At 43.4% G+C, this 10367-nt stretch overlaps 2 protein-coding genes across 4 annotated transcripts; one reads left to right on the forward strand and one right to left on the reverse strand.

Moving 5' to 3' along the window:
- The first annotated feature begins 600 nt into the window (after window positions 1–600).
- Window positions 601–7027, forward strand: LOC121578136 (C->U-editing enzyme APOBEC-2). 3 transcript variants are annotated; one of them, XM_041892261.2, is made up of 5 exons: window positions 601–1173; window positions 4046–4215; window positions 4261–4360; window positions 4871–5179; window positions 6239–7027. In XM_041892261.2, the coding sequence occupies exons 1-4, from the start codon at window positions 860–862 to the stop codon at window positions 5172–5174; spliced, it is 888 nt and encodes a 295-aa protein (XP_041748195.1). In that variant the 5' UTR covers window positions 601–859; the 3' UTR covers window positions 5175–5179; window positions 6239–7027. The 3 variants fall into 3 exon arrangements, with proteins under 3 accessions (XP_041748195.1, XP_041748194.1, XP_041748193.1); XM_041892260.2 differs by having other exon boundaries at window positions 603–1173; window positions 4046–4125; window positions 4171–4360; XM_041892259.2 differs by having other exon boundaries at window positions 606–1173; window positions 4046–4360.
- A 79-nt stretch (window positions 7028–7106) lies between these two features.
- On the reverse strand, window positions 7107–10133 carry LOC121578137 (parathyroid hormone 4-like). The gene is made up of 2 exons (XM_041892262.1): window positions 8350–10133; window positions 7107–8119 (listed from the first exon to the last, which is right to left on the reverse strand). Exons 1-2 carry the CDS (start codon window positions 8433–8435, stop codon window positions 7810–7812), a joined length of 396 nt encoding a protein of 131 aa, XP_041748196.1. The 5' UTR covers window positions 8436–10133; the 3' UTR covers window positions 7107–7809.
- Window positions 10134–10367: the final 234 nt, after the last annotated feature.

Here is a 10367-nt window from a genome sequence, read left to right on the forward strand (position 1 = left end):
TGTAAACAAACGTTCAACCTGAGATCCAAGGTATTGGATAGCATTGTGACCCCATTTTTAAGCCTTTGAGTAAAAGACCATCCAGAGCTCAAGCCTAAAGTGTTCCAGTTCTGCAGCCTCAGTACAGGGCCAGAGCCCGGTATCATTTATCTATTAACCCACTGACATGAACACCCTGAGCACCTTCCCTCCCCTCTCCCTCTCTCCTTCCCCCCCACCTCTTCCCCCTCCCCACTTTCCCAAACCTTCTGTCAATCAGTCTGCTTTCTCTACTAGCTACCCTCCCATCAACAAGCACTTCTCTCTTCCCCCTCCCTACCTTCCCAAACTACAATCCCCCCCTCTCTTTTTACAACTGCAAATAACATTTCATAAATATCAAGGCTCTGTTGGGGTCCCTCCCCCTCCCTACCTTCTCTCCTGCCACAACAGAGGGGTATCAGGGGTGAGTCAGGGGGGAGTCAGGGCCGACCCCCTCCCCCCTGGGTCTTTTAATAGACCTGGATGGAGTTAGAGCAGCAGCTGCCTGTCTACACCACCTCTCCCCTGTCCCTGTCTGTCCCCCTTATCCCTACTCTCTCTCTGTCTCTCTCTGTCTCTTCCTTTTTCTCCCCCTGCCCCGTAACCCTCATCCCTCTCTCGCTGTGCTACCACTCCTCTCTATTTCTCTCACCTCCTCTCCTTGTCTCTCGCTTTCTCTCTGCTACCCCCTGTTCCCCTCTCTCTCTCTGTAACCCTCCTGTCTTCTTTCCCTATCTCTGCTTCAACCCCCGGACCCTAGCCACCTCCCCTTCTCATATATCTCACTCACACACACCTCATACTCACTCACAGGACTACCATTCCCGAAACGGTCACCATGGCCGACAAGAAGGGCGCTGCAGCCAACAGCAAACTGATGGTGAGGAAGATAGAGAGGACGACAAAGACAGCAGTGGAGGTCAAGAAAGAGATGAAGACCGAGATGAAGAGGGAGGTGAAGTCAAGTTTAGTGAAGAAAGAGGAAAAGGTCCTGGTGGTTGGGGAGAAGGTGGAGGGGAACGGAGAGGTCCCAATGGAGGAGGGAGCCACAGCTAATAAAGAAGCGGCTAACGGGGTGGCGGAGGCTAAAGCTAACGGAGCGAATGGAGAGTACGAACCCATTGAGTTGCCTCCTTGGGAGATCATCAAAGGGTGGGTGACAACAGATACTATGTGTGTGTATGTCTGTACTGGATGTCTCTGTCTGCTGCTGCTTTGCTTGCATTCTTTATGTTGGGGTCAAACATAAAGTGACATGGAATCACCATTCATGTATTGTTTCCAACTGTATATTAATCTGCAATTAATATGTATAGCTGAGTAATTCCATAGTTGTTACCAAAGTAGGCATAGAGAACTGAAGTGTTGCCAAATGACCTTTAGAGGGATGGTGAGGGCTGCTTCTCTCATTATGGAGAGAAAGATCCACTGTCATTCCAACGTGACAGAAGGAAATGGGTTTAGAATGCTGTGGATCACTGTAGAACTCTGTTGAACACTAGAACTCTGTGAAACACTGGAACGTCCACAGTGGTTTTGTTGTGACTGTCCATACGACTTAACATTGTGACAGCAGTGTCACTCTAAAATAAGTAGTCAAATATCAGGCAGGAACATAACCACTGAGTTTTACCATAAAGTCAAATTAAATCCAAAATGAAGGTATACTGTTTAAGATAGTTTCAAACTCATTGATAAGGCCAGACCGAAAGTTTTCAATACCTTCACAGTGTTGTCTGCTTATCTAATCAATGATAGTGTATGTTTCCATGTTTGGTAGAATCTGGTTAAATAAATTCCACAGGCATTTATTTCAATGTATTTCTGGGGGCTTAAATGTGCTTCCACAAATTCCATCCGGCCCAGTCATTGGTTGACCACTAGAGGGCTGTAAAGTTGCACAGTCATTGGTTCATCCCCTGTGAGTTGGTGTGTTAGCGTGCTGGATCATGTTGCAGCAGTGAGGGGCTTGGTTCAGTTACCGCTCTGAGGGATTTTTCCATTCTGAGTTGATCTGTGTTTAGGATCCTATGCAGGGTGGGTGAGATGTGAGAGTCTTGGTTCAGAGGTCATTGGAGCGGCCCAGGGTATGGAAATACCATCTGGCTTTGTTTTTATCACCCCACCATCTGGTGGATTTGTTGTCATCCTTTGGGTGCAACTGTGTTGGGGGTTAAATTTGTTGACACTGCAACAAAATGAAATATGTACTGTATAGCACATAGTTACGAAATCAAAGGGATAAACAATGTGTAATACATGCCACTCACCACCATTATCTGTGTTGTTCCTGATTTTAAAACTTCAGATCTGTTTTTTTCTTGAAGGGGTCCTGAATTGGTCAAAACCAGCATGACAACATATAGGAAAGGAACAAGTAAATAATGAAGGATGAATTCCCTATATCTTTTGGGACAGGTCCACTGTGTCTGTCAGTGTCATGTCTGGTAGAACCCAGACTGACTAATAGGAGACCTGATCTTTTTTCCCCCCACTAATTGATCTTTTGACCAATCAGATCAGCTCTGAAAAAGATCTGATGTGAAAAGATCTGATGTGAAAAGATCTGATGTGATTGGACAAATGACCAATTAGTTGAAAAAATATCAGAATTGGGCTGCCTGTCTAAACGCAGCCTTAGGGGACTAATGGACTAAGACTCAAAAGTTCAAAAACATGACCCTCTTAAAACAGGACAGGCTCAATCAACAACCCTCAGCCTTCTCTGTGGACAGAGCCTGTGGATTACTAAATGATTACTGGAGGATTCAGTTCACAGTTGACTAGCCATCCATTGAAAGCCTCCATTAGACACACACATGACTCGGCTCTGCCATTTTCAAAATGGCTGTCTCATAATCAAAACATTTGTACTTGGTCAGGTTTCCAGAATCCCTGAACATACCTTCTTGAGAGTAAGAACTGGAGAGGTGTGACAGATTTGAACAAAATATTATAAAAGTAGTTTTACGAGGCTAGAGTATGCACTTCTTCTAGTTTGTAGTGAGGCACTAAAACTACTGTATTCAAGTGACTGTTATCACCATCTGACCACATCACCAAATATAACTGCCTAGATGATTACTAGACAGGGAAAAAGTGGCAATATGTTCCAAACTGATGAGCACAAGTATAAGCTATTTGCTCTTGTTTTCGGCTTAGGGATAGGGCTATAATAAGGGTGAAGATCAGAGTTTGTGAATATAATTGTGTTTATAGCTAGATAGTGTAGTACTATACCTCTGTCCTGTGCAGTTAGTACTGACCATGTACTGTACCAGTGGGGTTATCTTGGCCGCTGCCGCGGGCCACACAAAGCCCTGCTGGGCCTGCCATGGTTAATGTTGAAGTGGGCCATTGAGTCAGAGGGCTAATAATATAGAGCTGGCATTTCACGCTAGGCAGCGCTTACACGCTAAAATTAGCCCTGTACTCCCCTCTTTCTGCCTGCTGTACCCTGCCCTGCCGTGCTGCCGGCTCTTTCATCTGTCTGCTGTTCCAGCCAGGCAGCCACCCCCTCTGCTCCCCTGTTTTGGTGTGTCTTTGTTTGTCTGTTTTTAAACAACACAGACAGTTAACTGATCCAGGGGGTAAAATGCCCCCAGGAGTGTACTTAGGGGCATCTTGCCTACAGGTTTTAGATTCCATTGTGTAAATATTTGTGGGAGAGAAGCAAACTGAAACACATGTTACAGTAACAGGGGTACTATCTAAGGATAGGCACATGTGAAGAGCTGTTATGACAGACAGATAGGTTGAGTTCTGTACACCTGAGGGTTTGGAAAATATTTCATATGCAAGCTATGGAGTTTGAGTGTCTGTCTGATATAGGAGTGTAATGACAACTGTATAACATTCTTATTGTTAGAATAAACACTTCATAATAATAATAAGACATACTATAACACAATCAATTACATTTGGGATGGCAAAATGTTCATAACCTTGAATAGTGAACTGACGATAGAGAACCCTTCTCCCATTCGTTAAACGATCCTCATCCCCCTATTCCCTCTCCATCCAGGGACCGCATCGACCCGTTCCAATTCAAGTTCCAGTTCAAGAATGTGGAGTACTCGTCAGGTCGTAACAAGACGTTCCTGTGTTACCTGGTGGACAAGGGGAAGGCTGATGACGGTCTGATGAGAGGTTACCTGGTGGACAAGGGGAAGGCTGATGACGGTCTGATGAGAGGTTACCTGGTGGACAAGGGGAAGGCTGATGACGGTCTGATGAGAGGTTACCTGGAGGATGAACACTCAGGAGCCCACGCTGAGCAGGCCTTCTTCCTCCAGACTCTCCCAGACTACGACCCTGCTGTTAAATACACTGTCACCTGGTATGCATCTCTCAAATATACGGTCACCTGGTACATATCTCTCAAACATACAGTCAAGTCACCTGATACGTATCTCTCAAATACACTGTCTGTTGGTACGTTTCTATAACCTGCTCCAATTCACTGTCACCTGGTATGTATCTCTCAAATACTGTCACATGGTTCGTATCTCTCAAACATACAGTCACCTGGTATCTATCTCTCAAATACACTGTCACCGGGTACGTATCTCTCAAATACACTGTCAACTGGTAACTGTCAAATACACTGTCACCTGGTAACTATCGGTCAAATACACTGTCACGTGGTAACTATCTGTCAAATACACTGTCACCTGGTAACTATCTGTCAAATACACAGTCACGCACATACATACATACATACAGTATCTACGCAGATAGCTGTGGCCCGTTTCACAGGAGGTTAGCAGCACTTAATGAAAAGATTAGAACCCTCTCTATGACCTCATCATATGTGCCTAATTCATCTTTACCCCCTCCCTTGTCGCAGGTACATGTCATCCAGCCCCTGTGCGGCCTGCACGGCTAAGATCGCAGAGGCCCTCCGGGCCAGGAAGACCGTCAAGATGACCCTCTTTTCAGCCCGGCTGTTTGAGTGGGAGGAGCAAGAGATCCAAGCGGGGCTGAATGCTCTGTCTCAAGCGGGGTGCAAGCTGAGGATGATGAAGCCCATGGACTTCACCTACGTCTGGGATACTTTTGTGGAGAACGACGACCTAACGTTCACCCCCTGGGAGGACTGCCAGGACAACTATGAGTACTACCACGAGAAACTGGCCGACATCATGCAGTGATCACAGTGAGTGTAGGGGAGAGGAACACACATATGCATGCATGCCATAGGCCTACATATGCACACTTATGCAGGCTAAATACACATGAAGAGTTTCATTCCAAAAAAGCTAGATATCAATTTTCAGAAATGTTGGTAAATCAGCTTCTATTGTTTCAAGAAATTATTAAAGACATTGGTGTGTTTTTTCACTATCTAATCATGGCATGGGGTTGTTCAATTACATACACTGTTTAAAATCTGTTACTTCATGGTTTCATAGAGACAAATAATCATGTTTTTTTTGCATAATGCTATATATCCGCCTCTCTCTCAGATATAAAAAGTAGTACTGCTAGGTTTTACACAGTGAAGTGTAACAAATAACTATTATATTACACAAGCATGAAGGTACCCATAAGCAATCATTTCTGATGAAAAAACACCATGTAAAAAATGTGTGGGTATAGAGTTTTGGAAATAAACTCTTCACATGCAGGTATGTAGGGGTGCACATAGACACATGCAGTCACAAGACTGATCCCAGAGATGATCTCAGAGATGGAACATATTCTTATGCAAAGCCAGTGAGGGGCCAGCCCAATAGGCCAGAGCAATAAAGCTAATGAGGGTGACCCCAAAGAGAAAGACAAACAGATACAGTTACTGTTATTCCCCTGGCTGATGAACTGCTGCTTAATGAGGGCAGCTGCTAACATTCAGGAGAAATGGTGCTGAAGACTGGAGGCTTAGCTTCAATCCTGGGGTTCTGATCCTCAGAGAAAGTCTAAGGGCTCTATTAAATCTGTATCGCTGCAGCATTACAGATTGCACAATAGAAATGTAAATGTCAGATTGTGCCGGCATATGCAGCCACCGCTAACGTAGAAACATTGCCTTTAAATTTCAATCAGGCGATACGGATTGAATAGAGCCCTAAAGGCTAGTTAGAGTTCCTTTTAGGTTAGTCAGCAAAACATGAGATGTGTAGTATTCTTCTTATCTTTTTGATGAGGCGATATCAATTCATTTTGAGTTGCTGTTGGTGTCAATATTCTCTCTCTCTCTCTCTCTCTCTCTCTCTAGAATTCACCTGCCACCTCCACTATCCCAGCATCCTCAGTGATGTGAGCAGTTTGTATGTCAAGCCATCCTGCACCAAATGCCTTTATGAAGCTCCTCCTCCTCCCTCTCCAAATGGAACTCTCTGTCCTAGTTTCCACTCTCCGTTCTGGAGTTGTCCTCACAGGACACGTCTGCTAGTTCATCTGTGGATTAATTGTCAACGTCAAGATGAAGGCTCTGCAATGATGCACTCGTGGGTTATAATTCAACTATAAATGATCTATTATTTTATTACATTTGAAGTTGTAATAATTTGTCCTTCTCCTTCTGTGTCCTCGAAGGATGTTTCATACTGTATCTGCACAAATCGTTTTTCATATCTGCACTAATGTTGCTTCTTCAACGGCAACATTCAGGGGGCTAGAATGATATTCTTTGTATGAATATTCATATAGATATTGTTAATAATGATAACCCAGACTGTTACGTTCTAGAGAATTAACAGAAATTTGTGTTATTGTTATTAGGAGCAATTTTACTTTTGTGAGTTTGGATGAGATACGTTCAATATCTTTGTTTTCCACGTTTTGTTTTAGCAAGAAAACATTCTTGTTTCTTGATGGTGTTCATTTTAAATCGTGATTGAATGATAAAAATTGTCATTTTTTACAGAAAGAATGAGTAACGATTGTAATGGTTCTTGAGCACACTATTTAACTTAAAGATTCTATAGACCTAGCTATAGAAATTGAAGCAAAGTATATTATTTATACACAAAGTGAAAATAAAGTGTGGAGTTTTAAAGTGTTATTTTGGTCCTACTAGTTGAAAGCCCAGTAAGAATCGATGGATCTCTGAGAGCAGGAAGCTTTGGAACTGAGAGCAGGAAGCTTTGGTTGTTGAGTTATCTAGATAAAGCCTAGCTCTAGCCTACTCTTGAGAGCACTGCTCTAGTCTCGCGTTCCGGACTCAGAATGCTGAGACCCAGTCAGCCTACATTCACGAGTAGAGTGGTTCTATTAAAAGACTGTGGATTGTTCATCACACAATAACAACTCATCAAGGCACTAAAACACTGGGTATATGTTAACGACCATCAGAGTCAGGGGATTCAAAGCAATCTGCAGCTATTTCTGTGTCTCGGTTCTTGTGAAGCCATATAATAGAATGTAAGAGAGCTTTGGAGTAAATTAAGAATCAATTAAGAATGACTGAACTCATCATCAGCAGATAAGGAAAATGTATTTGAATGAGACGACCATGCATTGTTGCACACAGCACTAGTTGACATTTACATCTCTGACTGTACAGTACATCTTCACAGAGATCTGATGGCTGAAAAACATGCCAAATCTAACAGGCTCCAAGCAGCTAGCCATAAAGAAGAGACATGGTCCATGTTACAGACTTTCAGTAGCCTAACATACTCATTGACATTCAAAACAGTGACACAGAATTCGAAATAGAGAAGGTTCTGAGCACCTTGACTATATTGATTATCATTTCCATTCAAATAATGAGTGTATGAGGTTGGGGAAGCATTGGGGTAGGTAACTGGGCATGTGTGCAGTGTAGTTAGGGAGTTGAGAGGTCTATGGTTCCCCTTCAGAGAGTTCCATGAGGTGGGGGTCGAATAAGTTTCTCATAAGTCTCTCCACTGACCCCTTGTGGTTGTTGCTGGTCTCCCCAGACTGAGAGCCAGCAGGGTGTGGGTTGAGGGCAGGGGAGAGGCCTGGGGTGTAGCCCTGGATGGGGTTGAGGGCAGCGGGGGACAGCAGGAAGGAGGAGCGGGTCTGGGCGGTGTCGAGCCCCTCTATGGCGCTGGACAACCAAATGAGTCTCTTCAGGCTCTTGATGGTCCTCCCACGGTCATGCAGCAGCTGGTGCTCTGTCACCGCTCGCCTGCTGGAGAGAAGAGGAGGGGACAGGGAAGGGGTGGAGAGGAGAGGAAAGGAGAGGAGGGGAGGGGTGGAGGAGGGCAGAGATATGAGCAGGGAGGGAGAGGAGTACAGTAATGTGTTCAGACAACAGTGTGATAGAAATATGATAAAGGAGATTATTTTATTTTCACGTCTCTCATTTCTCCATAGAATGAGTTTGACACCCCTGCTTTAGAGGAACCAGTCACATACCTTTCATTCTCCTGACAGCGACTGACTGTGAAGACTACGAGAACCATGACAGCGACCGACTGCACAGGCTTCTGGGATACCAGCATTTTCTGCAGGGATCAAACATTCACACACACAAAAAAATGTAATTCCTCAAAACTCACTTTGTTTTTCTTATCTGTATACCTATTATGTCTCTGCGTATTCTTTTGAAAACTAGCTAGCAAAGTTTCCGGTATGCTAATGTTCATCCATCATTCAGGTATTCATCTGTTCATCATCAATCAAACACTCAGACAACACAAAAAAGGCGTGTTGACTTTTAGTAATTATTGGAGTCGTTACAAGTACAGCCTAGAGTTTGTTTGCTTGCGTATCCCTTGTAGTACCCACAGTTTGGGAAACCCTTTTTTTAATAGATAAAATGATATCATGCAGATATACATGGTAATAGTAGATCATGTTTAAGTCGCTCTGGAGAAGAGCGTCTGCTAAATGACGTAAATGTAAAGTTAAATAATGGTTGAATTGTAATGATAAACAAATTACATTTAAAATGAGTTACCAAAGTAATTATTATGTAGTTACTAAAATCACACTTCACTACATAATGTATAACAAATTCCTGAAGCTAAGTTATTACAAACACCTGAAAATCAAGGACCTCTAGTCAGTGTCATGGGCAATTCTAATTCCAGATCTCCAGCCAGTTTACCTGTAGGAAATGAGAAGGTGTCAAGGTGTACTTACATAGTCCCTGATACAGCTATAGTCTTCCCCGATTCCTCAGACACTTACTGTATTAGCCCCTAGAGAGGGTGACACTAGCCTATTATCCCCCTCCCTCCCTGACACACACACACTAGCTGACCTCACACATAAACCCACACCCTTCGTTAATTAGGCTACAGTCACGTAGACACACAACGTCACACTACTAAAGACAAAATGGCACTCTTTTTCCCCCCTTTCTCAAATAGTGAGACACAAATCATGCTCTGCCATTGACATGTTAATATATGCTCAAATCGCCAAGTCAATCTAACAATAAACTCCAATCCAAAAATCGATTTTTAAAGCGTTCTGTCTAGCGTCTATAGGCTTTTGACTGGTGTTTTTCCCATAAGAGGTAGGGATGTGAGGGGAAAACGTATGATTCATCAGATTATTTGTGTCAGTATAATTGAATTCCTCTGATGTTCAGGATTTGGGGTTGGGATAGCTTCCATCTGTTGAGGTATTGTCTACATTGTCTGGTTTATACACAGGTAGGGAAATTCCATTTTCTGAGCGATCAGCATTGTCCAACAATTCTTCTCAAAGAAACGATTTTGAAAGACAATAAATGACAGCTTTGAATAGGGGTGCTTGTGTCATTCCAATGCATACCCAAACCTATCTTATTTAGCGTGTTTGTGAAGAACCAGACAAAGGCTATTCAGTAACATCTTGATTCTTTGGGTTATGGGTATTGTGACGAGCATTCGGGTTCAACTTGAGTGTCAGTCAACAAACTGTAACAAAAGCATGAAGAAACAGAGAAGAGACGTGAGTGGGCGGTTGTAGTGAGCAGGTTGAACTTATCTATTAGCATACCCACCTCTCCTCTCCTCTAGTTAAGATGCCTGGGCCTTAGAGCTGGTGGCATTAGAGCTGTTCTGTTCTTCATGTCTGACATGAACCCCCTCCTCCTAATGAACCTCCCACAGTGAAGTCTCCCGTTACCATGACACAGAGAGTCGCCGTTGGAAATGCAGTCGTCTTGACAACATTTCTGGGCCAGGTTTCCCTAGGTGAGAAATGCAGTCTGCTGTTAAAGGTCTGTGGGCGTATAGCAGGGGTGGAGAGAGATACAGAGAAAGAGAGAAAGAGATATAGACAGAAAGAATAAGAGCAAGCGAGAGAATAAGAGCGAGAGAGAGAGAGAGCGAGAGAAGAGATTACATTTGAAATGTCTTCATTCTTTTGGAACTTGTGAGTGTAATGTTTACTATTCACTTTTTATTTCACTTTTGTTTATCCATTTCACTTGCTTTGGC

The sequence above is a fragment of the Coregonus clupeaformis genome, chromosome 12 (assembly GCF_020615455.1).
Source record: "Coregonus clupeaformis isolate EN_2021a chromosome 12, ASM2061545v1, whole genome shotgun sequence".
NCBI lineage: Eukaryota > Metazoa > Chordata > Actinopteri > Salmoniformes > Salmonidae > Coregonus > Coregonus clupeaformis.

Excerpts from the sequence above, each read along its gene's own strand:
- LOC121578136 (XM_041892259.2), top strand. The coding sequence starts at position 860 with ATGGCCGACAAGAAGGGCGCTGCAGCCAACAGCAAACTGATGGTGAGG. Across the intron at positions 1,174-4,045 it reads CCTTGGGAGATCATCAAAGG|GGACCGCATCGACCCGTTCC; the intron begins GTGGGTGACAAC and ends CTCTCCATCCAG. Across the intron at positions 4,361-4,870 it reads GTTAAATACACTGTCACCTG|GTACATGTCATCCAGCCCCT; the intron begins GTATGCATCTCT and ends CCCTTGTCGCAG.
- LOC121578137 (XM_041892262.1), bottom strand. The coding sequence starts at position 8,435 with ATGCTGGTATCCCAGAAGCCTGTGCAGTCGGTCGCTGTCATGGTTCTC. Across the intron at positions 8,120-8,349 it reads CGCTGTCAGGAGAATGAAAG|GCGAGCGGTGACAGAGCACC; the intron begins GTATGTGACTGG and ends TCTCTCCAGCAG.